Genomic DNA, 16,142 nt, shown 5'->3' on the forward strand with positions numbered 1-16,142 from the left:
TCAATGTATGTATCTGAATATATATAAATATCTTATACTGAAATTGCTATTTCAATCACTGCCTGTGTAATTGATCTGTGCTTCATTGCCTTTCATAAAATCATTACTCTCCATAATCCATTTCATGGATTTCATGTATATGAATATACAAATTGATTCTCTTTAATAATATTGTTTTCTTTATGAAAAACTTAATCGCTGCACATCAACCATAATCACTTTCTATGATAAAGAAATCACTCCAGATATAGTATTATTTAGTTTCCAAGACTTGCGATTATTTCCAGCAACAATCATATAAAGGGCAATCATCAAAAATACTGACGGCTTCATTGTTGATACTTATCATCATTGTTCTGAATCTTCGTTTCACCTTAGTCGCAGATCCTTAATATTGTGCTAAATATTAACTGTTGTTTGTGTTTACCGACAAAAAGATGCACTAACTTCAATCACTTTTACAGGAGTCAATCATTGTTCATAATACTTTATTTTCAACATTTCATTCGTTATTGGGGTTGCCTTTTGATGATTGTTGTTACTGATAATTGTTCTTAATATTACCACAACATAGTGATAACCTATATCAACCTCATTTGTTTATTCCATACACGTTCATGATTCACTAACGTCATCCATTCCTTTTAATATGCAGTCAAAACCTTTTGTAGTCATTGTTGGAGAAGTCGATTTGCTCATGAGTTTCTCTGTATGTTTATTAACATGATCCACAACCTTTGACGGAGCACTTCACAATAATAGAATCGGCTATTATGACTTCAAGTCATTTGTGCCTTCATAAAAATTTCCTTGTCGATGTTAGGTGACGTCTTTTATGTTAAACCAATCACCATCTTTTATTGTTTTTCACCTCTGTCACTTTTCAATAGGATTACGGTTATGTTTGTGTGCAGATGATTGTCGTCTATAACTTACCGATTATGTAATCGCAACATGCTGTCTTTTTGTCGTAACTTTGCTCTCCGCGGGAATCATAATTATTTACGCACCCATGCTCCTCCACCTCACCTTCATTCAACTACAATACGGTCGCGCATTCAAATCTGGATTACAACTGTTTCATTGAATGCATGCCCATGCCTATTGGCTGCTGCCATTGACGGTCCAAGAGTAGTAGCCACCTTCCGCCATGACTTTCGAGGAGGTCGTTGACAGCTACGTGAAGGCGCTCAGCCAAATGCTGGTTTTCTACGACTTCATGGCCGGAAGGCTCAAATTGAACAAGGAAGAAGATCGACTGGAGATCGAGTGCAACGGTGCCTTTTTCCCGTTGCCTCCAGTGACTTAACCATGGATGACCTCGGCGATATCACCACTCCTAACCTCGCTTTTCGACGCTTTGTTTTGTGCAACTACGCTGTATAGTCACACCAACAAGATCTCTGAACTTCCGCCCACAGTGGCTTGCAGATGTCTATAGTTTGCTATGGAATGAACTCAAACTGTATGTAATGTTTATCTACCTGTATGTATCTGCGATCTGATGTAATAATCGTCAATACAGGGGGAGACGGGATGGAGTTTTATTTATATCAGCTGATGAAATATACTCCAAGGGTCGGCTACCTTCATAGAGCAATGCATCCTTTCAAAGGGTGGTGGACTTTAGTCAAGAGTCGGCTCCTTTAGAAGTATTATATTAATTACTTGCATATCGGTCAAAACACAAACCGATTCAATAATGAATTGCTAAAGTTAATATAAGTTAATTAAATCACACAAGACAAGTCGACATATGATTATTTTGTTGATAAGTGACGACTCATGTAATTGTCTAAGGTCGAAGGCCACTTAGACAATTAAGTTAACTTTGGCGGCCAAGAAGGAGTCCGACCAAAGCTACTATATCATCAACACAACAAATAGGTGGAAAAGGCTAAAATAAGTATGGGAAGAGAGACGTCGTATTTTTTTTCATAGTTGGGATAGTGGAAACAAAAATAAATAAAAATAAAAAATAAAAATATTTAATTTTTTAATATAAAACTTACAATGGCATCTATGTCAAGTATATAATTAATTTAGCATCAATTTTATTTTAAGATTTATTCAATGAGGAGATCGTTGAGAAAATGAAAGAATTCATTATCAAATTGAATAGCAGAAGATCAATGCTTGAAAAGCGAAAATGTGAAGATCTGTTGTTCCATAAATTATCTTTGGTCTTGCAGACATTATTTTTTTTTATTCTATTATATTTGCTTCTAAATTTAAATGCTAAAAATTCTTGTAATATGACCATCTGATTTGATTTCTAAACATATTTTATTTTGAAAGGTCAAAATGTATCCAAATAGATAGCAATTTATACCTAAACATCAGGATGAAATTTGACTATATTTATTAATTAAATGAAAATAAAAAATAAACTGTATTCTAATTTTTAATTAATAAATATAATCAAATGTGTATTCTAGATGGACGCAAGCAATAGGATAATGCAAGCCTCCAATCGACGCCGGGACCATTAATATTGGGATTTACGTACAAGACCATCTCTAATTATAATCAAATGGAAGGCAATATTTGTTAGAGAGGTGAAGTTTCTATGATTACAATATAGGGCTTTATCCTCATCGCCAGTACTGAGCCCATCGATGTATTGTCTCCACCATTTGTGGGAACAATGCGCTGACACTATCATTTATGAGAGCCTGAAAGAATTGGATTGAGGCCTCGTCATCAAGGTCCAAACGGAACTTTTCTTGGAGCTGTTCAGTAAATGTTAATTAGAAGAGTTGAATATGAACTGGCACATAGAAGAATAAAAAGTGTGTCAAGTTTAATGCCCATAAAGTACCCTTTAAAAAATGAAGAAACATATTGACATACCTTGAGAATTCCTCTCTCTGGATCAGAAGCGATATCAGGAATGCCTGCTCCAGCCATTAAGTAGAATAGATTGAGGATAAGGTTACTAGATTTCCTGAGAATATTGTACGCCTCGCAGCAATATGATTTGAATTTTCCATAGTATTGGCTGCAAACAGAACGCCAAAATCAATATTTCTTGTGATAAGTTCGAAATCCCTTACAGACTACGGCCATGGTCAAAACTATATAATTTTTCACACTTTGTCTTCAATTTCTACAACAGTAATTGCTTGGAAAAACATACACTGAATTATATATTGATCAAACATTCAACAAGCAAATTATTTCTGAGTATCTATTAAATTATTCACAGACACTTCCATCTGATATCCATTACGAATACAAACAATTTATATTTTTAGCAAAAAGGTAGAAGTCCGATTACTTTCATATAATAGCTAAAGGTTCACAACTACCCTTGGTCCCTTTGGCCAGTAGATGTTTTTCCTCACATACCATCCTGTATGCCTTCCCAGTAGTCTTTATCGACTGCACCAGTAGATGCATCTGAGAAAAGTATCCGAATAGCCATGATTAAACTGGGATTAGGAGAGGAGAAATGGAAATGATTGCAGTGTCAAGGTTTCTGGCTGGTGATGAGAGTTGAGATCAGGAATTTATGTTATGTGATGGGTGACCAGATTAAAAATTTAAAACTGTAAAGATCTAAATTGGCTCAGAGTTATACAGGACGAAACAGTGCGGTCAGTATGAATGACTTGTGATAGAAAAAACTCTGTTGTAGAGGTGGCATTATTTGCATAACCCTGGGAATGCATTCTGCACGACCAAATTGTGGTTTCAGTGCCACTATGCGATTTAAGGTTAGATAGGAAGCAATAGATTTGCATCAATGGGACCAGTCAGGTAGCTCCATAAGAACAATTAGTGACTACTGGCTAGAGAGCTGAAGTGAAAGATTGAAGGCTTCGAGGATTTAAATGGAAAGAATGCAGGTCACTCCTCTTGTTGCTTCTCTGACCACAATGCATTTTGGATGTCCTGGAGTGTCCGGTTAACAGCAGTATATTTGTTTCTGAAATTAAATGAAACTTTACTATGTTTGCATGATTACAGCGTTGATGCTACTTCTTTTGAAGCGGGGTTCTTTTAGCTTGAGTTGAGGATGCTTGTCACGTGAGCATAGCACTTCACTGGTCAGCTTCCAGGAATGCTAAAATGGATGGCAAAACTTGTCCATGATGAGTTTAGCAAATTAGCTTGTGAATGTAAAGATGGCATGATTCATTTGTGGTACTTAGATATAAAGATGGCTAGAAAAGTTATTTACATATGTAACATAGGAAACAATAAGAAGAGTCTACAACTTCACATGATTTGGTAGGATGGTAAGATGGATTTGTGGAGAAGAAATAGTTTCTCTTTGAACTAGAAAAACTAGCATATTTTCATAGTAAAGTTATGCATTAGTAATTATTTGCTGTCAGAGAAGGGTTAGAAGGATTTAACTAGTTTAGGCAGAAAGTTCCCAGAGGAAATTGTAAAGTTCCCAATTGCATTAAAGATATTCACATTCGTAACCTAACTTCTGCTGGAATTAGACCAATAGTAGCTTATCCGTGAGAGAGCAATATAGATAATCCTATTTTGGGAGAAGAATTTTAGTTACAAAAAGGGAGCATGCCTCAACGAAACGAGAGACGTAATAAAAAATAAATGTTATGTTTTAGATGTCATGACATTAACCAATTTTAGTAATAAGAGAAAGATAGCTGTGTGTTAATCATCACATGTTAGATACATCCATGTTAATAGTCGAGACATTATTTCTGTTCATAATTAATTGTCCGCACAGTTAGCTACACCAACTTTATTAGAGCCTCCTAATGCAATGTAATAGTAACTGAAGAGTTGAGTACTCCTGCAGCTTCCTTTCAAATGTTACTACTTGCAATACCCAGGCCACCCTCAATCAGTAGATCGCATGGAAAGCTCAAATGATCACCCTTATATCCTATCACAATGCACAGTTGAAATCTCAACAGAAGTAAATCATTTGAATTACTCCAATAGTTCCTAGAAGGGCAGGCCCTAAATGTTACTTCTTCAGTAAGCAAAGGCGGGAAAGCTTTAGCTTCCTCTGATTTTCAGTTGGATGTATCTCCAACTCCTAATTAAACACACAAGAGCTGAAACAAGTCCCACCTCCTCTAATATGCACAACTGTCTCCTCAAATATTAAAACAGAACCCGAAGAACTCTAGCCTGACAAGACACAGCCTGAAACAGCAGCTCGTAACAACGATAAGTAGACCTCTCAATTTTTTACTTTTCTTTTTGTTATCCATAACAATGAATGACATTGGATATGTAGTTCTATCATAAATATTGCTATTTATTCCTCCTGATCTAGTCTGTCGTCTGTCTTTCTTGTATTGTTATGTGGGAGCTAGGTTTTCTTTTACAAACTATGTCTAAGAATGCTGAAGATCTGTAGTTTTAGCAATGTTGTGCTGGTTTATCCTGACGTATACATTTCCATCTTTTTATAATTGTAATATAATTTTCACTTATCAGAAAAAAAGTATGGCTTATGGTTGCCAGGAAATGCAGACAGAAACAGGCATGCTAATTTTTCAAAAAACATGATAGAGTAGCTCAGGAAAACATCAAAATACAGAAAAAGTAATAAGAATATTATTTATATCAGAGAAATATAAATATTTCAACATTTATGAATAAAAAATCAAATATTCAAATATTATAAACATTTAACTATACATGAGCAACACATATTGCCATAAAATAGACTAACTGAAGGGCTAGGCCAATGTAAAAAAGTTAGAGAAAAATCTGGTTTAGAAGATCTCACAGAAGATCAAATCAGAAATCCTTGGCCTCCATAAGGTTCCTGGAGAAATATCTCTATTCCATACTATAGATTATATACCTGGAAATGTCTAAAGTCATTATTGCCCCTACACGTCATCATATGTGGCAGTCCTTTACCAAGATTTTTAGCAATGGTCAAATACTATTTACATATATTGTCAGCAATGGTTGTTTACTCTGTGACTATATCAACGTATCATCAGCAATGGTTGAAATTTGTATAATGATTCAGTTCTGTGTGAAAGGAGTTGTGGTCAAATGGCAAAGCCATAGGGTTGTCATGATGGAGACCCAAGTTGAAGCCCCAAAAGTGACATCTTAGCACCAGTGTGCATGCAAGTGGAATGGTATCCCTACAGAAGTTGGAGCAGTATCCCTGTACAAGCTGAAGAGTGCAGCAGTATCTCCTCGGGGGAAGCAAAAGTTAAAGAGTGTATACCCACAGATTCTAGAGCGATAGTTGGAATGGTATGCCCACATGTTAAATTGTAAGGTTCCACAGTGGACATATTGTAAGGGGTGTGGGCCCTGCTCAAACCCTCACTAAGTTCTAAAAATAATTTAGTTCTATATAGAGTTTCCTAGAATAAGCTGTTTGTAATTGAAAAACATACACAAATTATTCCCAAAAACTCTACAAAATGCAACACCATGAAAATAACCTCAAAACTTCTAGTTCTTTCAAGTTTCAACAGAAGATAATGACTAGAGAAATCCTTCATGTATTGTAGCTGGATAAGATAATTTTAAATTTAAGTCAGGTCACACTATTAGTACAAGCGATTGATCTAAGTTGCTGCTCAAAGTCTACCATCAGCTTACCTTCAAGCCCAATCTGATGGACTGTGGTAATGCCCAAATATCTTCTTTGGTATGCAGTAAGGCAAAATAACCTCCTATGTTCCATGGTATCACCGAGTGTACATTCTAACAAGACAAGCTCTACCCCATGCTCCACCATGTACAGCGCCATTAACTCTAGCAGTGCAGGAAAATCTAAGAAGTTTGAACACAACATGTTATCTCAGGATCGCACCAAATCTTATGCAGGATACATCAGAGGATTCACAGCGGTCCCAGCTACCTGCAGTCCACACTGCAGAAACTAAATTTCCATTTGTCACCAAGTATCAATAGGATACTCTAACCCCATCCTTAGTTGGGTGGAGCTACATTTTGATGTGGCTCAGCCATAGACAACAAAAGGTGAAGAGTCACCCATGGAAGAGCAACTATTTCAACTTCCATAATGCTTATTTCATTCTGCTAAATTGTATGAATATATTATTATATACATACACATGAAGGCAGTATAGATCAAGAGAAAGACAAAAGATAAAGAAGATAGGTAACCCATTCATCTGCTGTGAAAGGGTGCTATGTACACAACATCATATTTACCATACTTCTGTTACATTTCTAGGTCTTTCCCATGCATCGTTTGAGTGTTATTTTACTTTTGAACTTTTTCTTGATATTTGCTTTCACGTATACCCGGGTTCTAGCAATTTAGAGTGTTGTCCCCATAGATTTTTATGGAGATCCATAACAGCAACTAGCACCGACTACTCCTTTTCTCATTTAATCAACTAATAAATCTTCTGTATAGATGCACATTGTATCCCTTATTATTGTTTCTTTTCTTTCTAGTACCACTTTCGGATTTGATAGGAAAACCCTCAGTGATAGAAGTTGTAACTTCAACTGTAAAATTTGCAACATACATGATTTTAGTTTTGTTCTTCTCACTCTCTTCATCAAGTTATTAACATGAGCCAAACAAGCGAAATATGTGTCGTCTGCCCAAGTGTTGAGGAACCTATTATTGTTCAAAATTAGTGAATTCACAGTGTTTACCAATGGTATACCATGTTCAGAGAGTACATGAGATAAGTGCCTTCCAAACCAAGGATATTTTTCTTGTGGTAATGGCAATAGATGGGCCAATGGGATCATACAAAGTGGGAAGATTGGGAAACATTTGTCTCTTTGGAATTCACTATTCTTTGGATGCTTTTTTATGTTTGAGTGCATATTAAATCACCAGAGTCATTTTACAAGAAACACACCTTCCCTCTTCCTCAAAAAGAATTGTAAACAAACTGAGGAACAAGTTTTTCTAGTGACATCAAATGGCTGCCATCCATACCTTTTTTGAGCCCATGTAAATGTCCCAACACTATATATTTGCATTCACTCTCAGAAGCTTGAATTTAAACAAAGCTGCAACCCATTAATTCTATTATTCCCCATTGGATTCATTCATTCCTTTTCACTGTTTAGAAAAATATTACTTATAAGCTCTGGTTGGAAGAAAGAAAAATTAACACCTTTCTGCTCCACCCATTGCTTCTACCATTTCCTTGCACAGCTTCATGGGTGGTGGAAAATGTTTGGGGTCACGTCCAAGAATGTATCCAAAATCAACATGGAAAAGGCGCCCATCATCCCTTAGAAGAAGGTTATCAAGATGCCTGGAAGAACATGATTCAAAATCAGCATTTGAAGTAGACATTTCACGTAAGGAAATACTCTGTATAATTATAACATGCAATGAGAAACGGAGAACAATAAGACAATGTAATCCCATTATCCATAAACTAACTAGCTATTGTATTCCATTAATATAAATAGTTTTGGTAAACTTATTTAAACATACAAAAGGAGCTGCACAAATAATTCTACCATAGAGCATGCTATTTGAATCAGTGAAGCATTAATCGTTTGGGGAATTAATCAGCAAGACAAAACTACAAGATTTTTTGAAAAAATAGGGAAAAAATCAGGAAAAAATCCGATTTACAAAAAAAGGTAAAAAATTGCAGAAAAACAATCAAAAACTACTTTTTTTATATATTTAAGGGCATTTCCATAGCATAGAGATATTGTAGGCAAATAAAATAGACACTTCAACACATGAATTGTAGAAAATAGATTTTCGTTGTTTATATTCATATTGATGAAAATCTTTATATTCATAACTTATTCAAGCCTACTTTGTTGACTAGAGAGAGCTTTAGTCAAGTTTATCACTAGGTAGTTTGGCGACAGCCTAAAATGAATTGCATAAGCTAGAAGTCACTGCCTTTTGTCACCTTGGGATATGCCCCTGCTTGTATTTAGGGTATGGTTCCCTTCAACCACACACTGAAGTTTAATTTTAGTCTTCCACTTGACTTTTAAGCTTAATTTTCCTATCTAGTCTATTTCTTTTACCATGCATTTGATACTGGTCCAAACAAGGGTTTTTATTCCAAGTTGTGGACATATGACTGTATGCATTTTTTAAATAATATAGTATTATTTTAGATACTGTAATATATCATATGATTGTATTCTCTATCTATATTACCGTATTTTATTTACAGACATCTATTAATAGATTAACAGATGACTCTCTAGATAAAATAAAAAAATCTATCTATTACAGTCATATATTACTGTATTACTGTAATAGATGACTATCTAAATAAAATATAGTAATATATGACTGTAATATATGAGGTGATTTAGTCTATCTAATATGAAAGTAATATATGACTGTATTGTGAATTGTCTATCACAGTAATTTAGATAGACAATACAGTCATGATTTAGTCTATCTAGACTCTATATTACTGTAATAATTTAGTCTATCTATATTACAGTAAGATAATACAGTCTATATTTGTGATAGACTATCTATATTAATTTTCTGTAATATATTTATTATCTATTACATTGGTAATGATACTGTAATAGATAATACATATATTACAGAAAATTAATTTAGTCTATCACAAATAAAATATATTAATTTGTAATAATTATATCTAATTTGTGATAGACTAAATTCATTTTCTGTAATGTTACAAAAACTGTGATAGACTATATTACAAAAAATGAATTTAGTCTGTAATATAGGGTAACCCGGCAAATAAATCGCAGCTTGCAGTCAGCTCTAGTAAATTCATGGATCCCTGCGTCTGCCCTCGACTTGCACAAAGAAATTTCCATTTGCCCTTGACTCTGTTAAATGAAAAACAAGCGTCATATAGGGTTTTCGTGCCGTTTAGGTTATGTGTTTTTTTCCACGATTTTTTATGCATTTAAATAACGTTTTTTTCACGTTTTCTTTACGATTTTTTCAGAAAAATCATTGACCAAGGTTGACCGATTAATTCCGATTTTTTGGGGGAAAAAATCAGCAAAACCCCGACTCCCGATTAATCGGGTATAATCGCGATTTTTTCCAGATGTTTGCTTCTTTGATTTGAATATGACATCCCTATCAATAGTTTTGGTATAGTTATTCAATCTAGAAAAAGAAATGCATAATTAATTTTACCCTAGAGTATGCTATTTGAACATAAGCATAGCTTGCGATGGCAAACCACAAAATTAAATTTCTCATGCCAAATCTATGAAGATATATCCATATAACTTAATGTTTGAAAAAAAAAAAAGATTTTTAACCATTAAAAAAGTCGTGGAATCATGGTATCAAATGTCAATGAAACTTTTGTGAATATTCAGATTCAAGCAAAAGGAATTAAATGTGAGAATGGAACCTTCAAACACACACAAGGAATCATGCCATACCATTATAAAGCAAATTGCTATTTAGTACTTGCATTCGTAATCACAAATTGCATTTTCAACTATACATCTTGAACTACAAATGTTTTATTGTTTCAACTCTTCTATGAATCTTAGATTATTCTACACCTAGGTTGAATACATTCTGAGGAGACTATTTTCACAAGAATATACAATGCATAGAGACCTAAATTACCGGTTCAGGTTCAGGAGCGGGTTCGAGGACGCGAACCTGATTCGTGGGTTCGGGCAAAACGTTGTTTGCCTTTTGGGTTTGTGGGTTGGGTTCATCCATATATATATATATATATATAAGCAACAATTTTTAAAAATATACAAAATTACAAATCTAAATACATTTAATAGTATGCTACTTCATCATTGATCAATGCCAAATGCCATTTTAATTGATAGTTCAGAATTTCAATAATATCAATTATGTCATATACTCATATGCCATATAATATATATCAATGTATCATAGATTCATATATGTCCAGTTCATGATTCAAATGAAAAGCATTACAATTACAAAATTGACGATAAGAAATAATAATTGTCTTCTATCTTCAATGTTCATCAATCATAAAAAGGATCTAGATTAAGATCATCATCATTTTCTCCAAGTTCAAATTCAAAATCATTTGAACCCAAACAAGTGCCACTCCCACTAGCTCCATCAGTTGTAGGTATCACATCATCATCATTTAAAGTGACTCTAACCAGATCATCAACAATTGCATCCAATTGGTACACTTAGGGGTTACATCCCAAAGCTTCATTGCCCCTTCCTTGTATTGTTGTCCGTTATGTGTTAGAAGACACAAATTGGAATGAATATAAACCAAGTCTTTTGCTCTTTTTGAAGCCAACCAATTGCGCTTCACAAAGTGGATAAAGGAGTATGTACTCCAATTCCATTCAGCAACGAAAGAACTTGCAACATATTGAAATTGGAGAGAAAACCAACAAAACTTAAAATTAAAAAAATGCAAAATAAATTAAAGAATGTTAAAAACTTAAAAGCTAAAGTCTACAATACAAATATTAATATTTAAAAATAAAAAAACTTACTTGTGATAGTATCTTGATTGCAAGAGGTATGGAGGTAACACCATGTAACTCCATCCATTTTGGATTGGTCATTAATGGCACAAGGACTATGACTTCTTCCTAAGATAAACAAACCAAACTCTTTCCTAACACTTTCCACCACTTCAGGATCACTGTAGAGTCTAGCAAATGCCCACTTGTACCCAGTAGCAACTTCGGAATCTCTATATGGTTTAATTCCCCTTGACAAAGAAAGTACTTCATTGCTATAGTACATGGGAGATAAAGCATGTGCAAGGAGGTGCAATGGTGTGGTCATCTTGTTCCATCGATGACGAATGATTTGTTCAACCTTTTTGAAAAATGCTTCTTGGGGGTCTTTGTCTCTTTTTGCTATTATGACTTTGATTTTTTCAATCATGGTGTCCATGCCATCATAGACTTCCCATAAACATGCTGCATCTATATCAGTATACCTAAGCATACTCATGATAGGCTCAGTGAAATTCAATACATATTCCATATTATCCCACCAATTGAGATTCAAGATCAATGACCTAACCTTTTCAGCCCTCACTGAATTTGATTGCTTCCAAATACTCCATTGGTTACTAATTACTAATTAGTAATAACCATGGCACTCAATGCCTCTTTCACCTTCAAAAGATGACTCGGCACTATTGTATGTGATGCAAATCAGGTCTCAGCAACCTAAGTTCATGTAAAAAATATGTCAATAACCCATTTTTTAAAATATAAAATAAAATTAAACATGGCATAAATAAAATTAAATAGATAAATTATATTTACCTTTAGCAATTCCAACCTTGCGAAGCTCCTGAAAATGGCTTGTGACATATGGTGGTTTGTCACAAACATTTGGATCTCCTCACCCTCTCAGTAGATATCCTTCACCCACTCTATTTGAGTGCCAATTGCTTGCATCACCATGTTGAGCGAGTGTATGGTGCATGGTGTCCAAAAAATGTGTGAATATCTTTGTTCAACCAAAGCACCAGCAACCCTACAAACCTTTGCATTGTCTATGATGACTTGGACAACATTTTCATGTCCCACCATATCTATGGAATCAAAGAGGATTTTGGAAATGAATTTTGCATCGTTGATCTTCTCCTCACAATCAACTGCCCTCAAAAACATTGCCCCTTTGGGGGACACTGCAATAACATTTATCAATGGATGGTTTTTGCAATTATTCCATCCATCAGAAACAATAGAAACACCCGATTCAACCCAAGAATCTCTAATCGGTTTCAATAATCGCTCTACAAAATTCTTCTCTCTTGCCAATAAGGTGGTGCGCACCTTTTCATACCCAGGACTTGTGAAACCAGTAGGTGCATTATTGATTGCCATCACCATCTCTCGCCAATATGGTGATCTTACCAAGTTGAAAGGAAGACCATTGGCATAGAGGCAACGTGCAATTTTTTGTCTACAATATCTCTTGATTCCATTTTGAATGCTTTGTCCAATGGGCCTCTTTCGTGGGAAAGAAGAGGATTTTCTACTTCAACTTCATCTTGCATAGCAGGTATCTCCAAGAAATGGTGATGGGGGGCCTTTTCTAGTAATGTATGATCATCAAGTAAAGTTGTTGGTGTTTTGCTTGCAGCTGGATTAGCTCTTAGTTTTTCTCTTGCTATAGCTTGATCAGTGTCTTCGTGTTCTCTAATGAATGCTGCTATTTGTGCTGCAGACAACCCTTTCATATCTAGCCCTACACACTTTTTAATCCCTTTCCCAGCAAGGCCACAAAAGTGACGTTTCACTCGATAATACGAGCACCTATAATTGGTTTTACAAAAATTACAAGTCCATTCATATCCCCCACCTCCTGGAAGTTGTTGATGCATTGTAGTATAATTTCATAAAGGAGATCCTCTATCAACTTTAAATTTTTAGTTTTGAGTCTTGTAACCCCCACCCATTGAACTCGAACTTGTTGCCACTTTTTTTTTTGCTATCATAAGAAATTAAACATTTTTAAATAGGAAAAAACAAATTAAAAATTAAAAAGAAACTTGAAAAAATTCTTCAAAAACTTGAAAACATTAGTTAAAAGATCAAAGAATAGGGATAAATGCTTACCTTACGTGCTTGAATCTCCTTTGCACAAGCTCTCCACCTTCATCAAGCACTCCACGAACAATCTCCTTTGAAAATAATCACTTGCCCTTCAAAATGCCAAAATGAAACCAAGGGAGAATAGATGAGTGAATGAAGTTTTAGGTTTCAAATGTATTTAGCAAGGGGCGGATTAGGGTTTTTTGCTTTAAAAAGGTAAAAAAAATTATTTTTTTAATGTTTAAAAGTCTATGACTTAACCCAGTCGGCGAACCTAGGTTCATCAGGGTTCATGCCTGGGTTCACCCAAGTCTGGACATGATTCACCTCAGGGAACCCAAGGCCCCTGGGGTGAACCCTGTCCAAACCAGTCATGAACCCAATGTGAACCAAGACCCATGCAGACCTGGTCCATGTTAGGGGCTCTAGACAAGCGAACCTAGTAACTTGGAAAGAGACACATCATAATTTCTAGAACTAAAATTTTTATCCAAACTGCAGTAATAAAGAGTGGAAAATGTTTATCAAGTTGTTACCCTATAGAGGTTTGAATCACAACAATGAGACAATAGGGCCCATATAGAGACTATCTATGTTACAGGTTCAGTTTTGAGTTCAAATATTCAGAAACTCCAGTAGGGGAAAACATTGGGGTTGATATGTTTTGGAGACTGTTGTCACAAAATTTTGCACCCTTGCTGATCTATCAACTCAACAACCTCGTGAAACATGGAAACAACTTAGAAGTGTGGGATCTTGCGCAATGTGATTGAATCTCCAAAGAAGGTCGGCTTCCTTCTCAATCCAACTGCAGGTGTTGAACCAACTCAACGCTCCAAATTCTACTTCTAAACCTATCCTAACAGATTGCAGAGGAAAAGGGAAGAAAGAAATGCTGAAATGAAAGGAGCTGATGCACCAAGATAAGAGATGTTCCTCACCCCACCCCGAAATGACACAAAGAAGAAATCGAAATACCCTGGAGATGCAAAAACTTTAGTTGCATGAATGACCCCAAACACACATATGGAGGTTAGAATTTGTTGAATATCAAAGGGGAGAAGATTTCCCACAAGTCACACTCAGAAACAAGTTAACACAGCATTTACATGAGAAAAAGCAACAAAACATACACTTATAATGTAGGTAAGGAAACATACACAACATGCATAAGTTGAAGAGAGGCAAGAATGATAATTTCAATTCATTCTTAGGCCAATGGCCAAATTTATAGTTGAAGAAATGCAAGAAAATATACAAATCTTCACGAGAAGTGAAAGAGCAAAGAGAAGTTTAAGCCAGCAGGGAGAGAAGACTTTACAATGAGGCTCAACAACCTATATATAGAAAACTAGTTGCAGAGGAGAGACCAATGGTCAAGGAAAAGAAGCCTTAACCCTGGCATGCATAAATGAATGTCAGTTAGGGAAGGCAAGGAATTGCATAGACTTGACATGGTGTGCATGCAAGCCACCTGGCCATACCTTGACAAGGCAATCCCAAGAAGAAAAGTACTTCTAGAATGTGAATTGTATGACATTCCAAAGTCAGAGCATGTGGACCTGACATGAAGTCCATCAAATAACCATAAATAAGCATGGCCCTGGACTCCACTTGATGGCAATCCTACAAAAAGCATTAAATGCACCCATGTAGCTCCATGAATGAAAGTAGACAAGTTGCAAGGGTTGGTGAAGCATTAAGAACCTTGAATGTTGATCACGTCATCTGAAATTGTTGTAAGTTGTCGGAAGACGGACGTTGGGTCCTGCCCAAAGGGGAGAGGAGTCGGGAACCTAGGGGTTCCACGATTCCGGGGTCATGAGGAAAAGACTTGAAACTTAGGGGTCCAAGATTCCAAGGACGTGAAGGACAAGGATTGGAACCTGGGGGTTTCGAGATTTCGGGGTCATGAAGGAAAAGGCTTGGAACCTAGGGGTTCCGAGATTTCGGGGTCATGAAAGAAAAGGCTTGAAAACTAGGAGTTTCGGGATTCTGGGTTCATGAAGGAAAAGGCTTGGAACCTGGGGGTTCCGAGATTTCAAGGTCATGAAGGAAAAGGTTTGGAACCCTCCTCCCAACAAGACAACACTTAACACTTCATGAACATTGGCTTTGTCCTTGATCAATTGCGGCAACGCTAGTCCATAGAACATATCTTTGATTGGTTCTCACTAATGGACCAAGGGTGTCTGTAATATCCCCACAATTTTTTTCAATTTATTTCCAGTTACAATCACAACAAGAACCTGTTAAGGTTAGAAAATCAAGATACAATAATGCTGAAATTGTAACCCTTCCACTTTCTAATCACCAAGTGCCCAATATGGGAAGGTGAGAGCATATGGTGTTGAGGGGATCGTTAGCTTCAAATAACTGGAAATAATACAATGCTTGGGCGGCAAACCAGCCCCTTCCGCTTTTCAGCGGGATATGGAGAATATTAAAAATCACTTGGCGGTAAACCAGCCAAGGATGATGCAAGAAACTGAAAAACAATCACTTTACTGCTTATGTAGCAAGAGCACTAGAAATGAAATAGCAATCAACTCCACCACTTATTCAACAGGAGGACTGAAAATGAAATTACAATCAACTCAACCCCTTATTCAACGGGAGGACTGAATTACAATAGATAAGAAGGAAGCAAGCCAGCCTCTTCCACTTATGCAGTG

At 35.8% G+C, this 16,142-nt stretch overlaps 1 protein-coding gene across 4 annotated transcripts in view; it reads right to left on the reverse strand.

Moving 5' to 3' along the window:
- Window positions 1–2,333: 2,333 nt before the first annotated feature.
- Window positions 2,334–16,142, reverse strand: part of LOC131041142 (phosphatidylinositol 3-kinase, root isoform) — a 160,077-nt gene continuing 146,268 nt past the window's right edge. For all 4 annotated transcript variants that reach the window (XM_057974121.1, XM_057974122.2, XM_057974123.2 and 1 more), the window contains exons 17-19: window positions 8,079–8,222; window positions 2,854–3,001; window positions 2,334–2,732 (exon numbers count right to left, since the gene is read on the reverse strand). In XM_057974121.1, coding sequence (XP_057830104.1) covers window positions 2,595–2,732; window positions 2,854–3,001; window positions 8,079–8,222 — 430 coding nt within the window. In that variant the 3' untranslated portion in view covers window positions 2,334–2,594. The remainder of the gene's footprint in view (window positions 2,733–2,853; window positions 3,002–8,078; window positions 8,223–16,142) is intronic.

Source organism: Cryptomeria japonica, chromosome 5 (genome assembly GCF_030272615.1).
Source record: "Cryptomeria japonica chromosome 5, Sugi_1.0, whole genome shotgun sequence".
Classification (NCBI taxonomy): domain Eukaryota; kingdom Viridiplantae; phylum Streptophyta; class Pinopsida; order Cupressales; family Cupressaceae; genus Cryptomeria; species Cryptomeria japonica.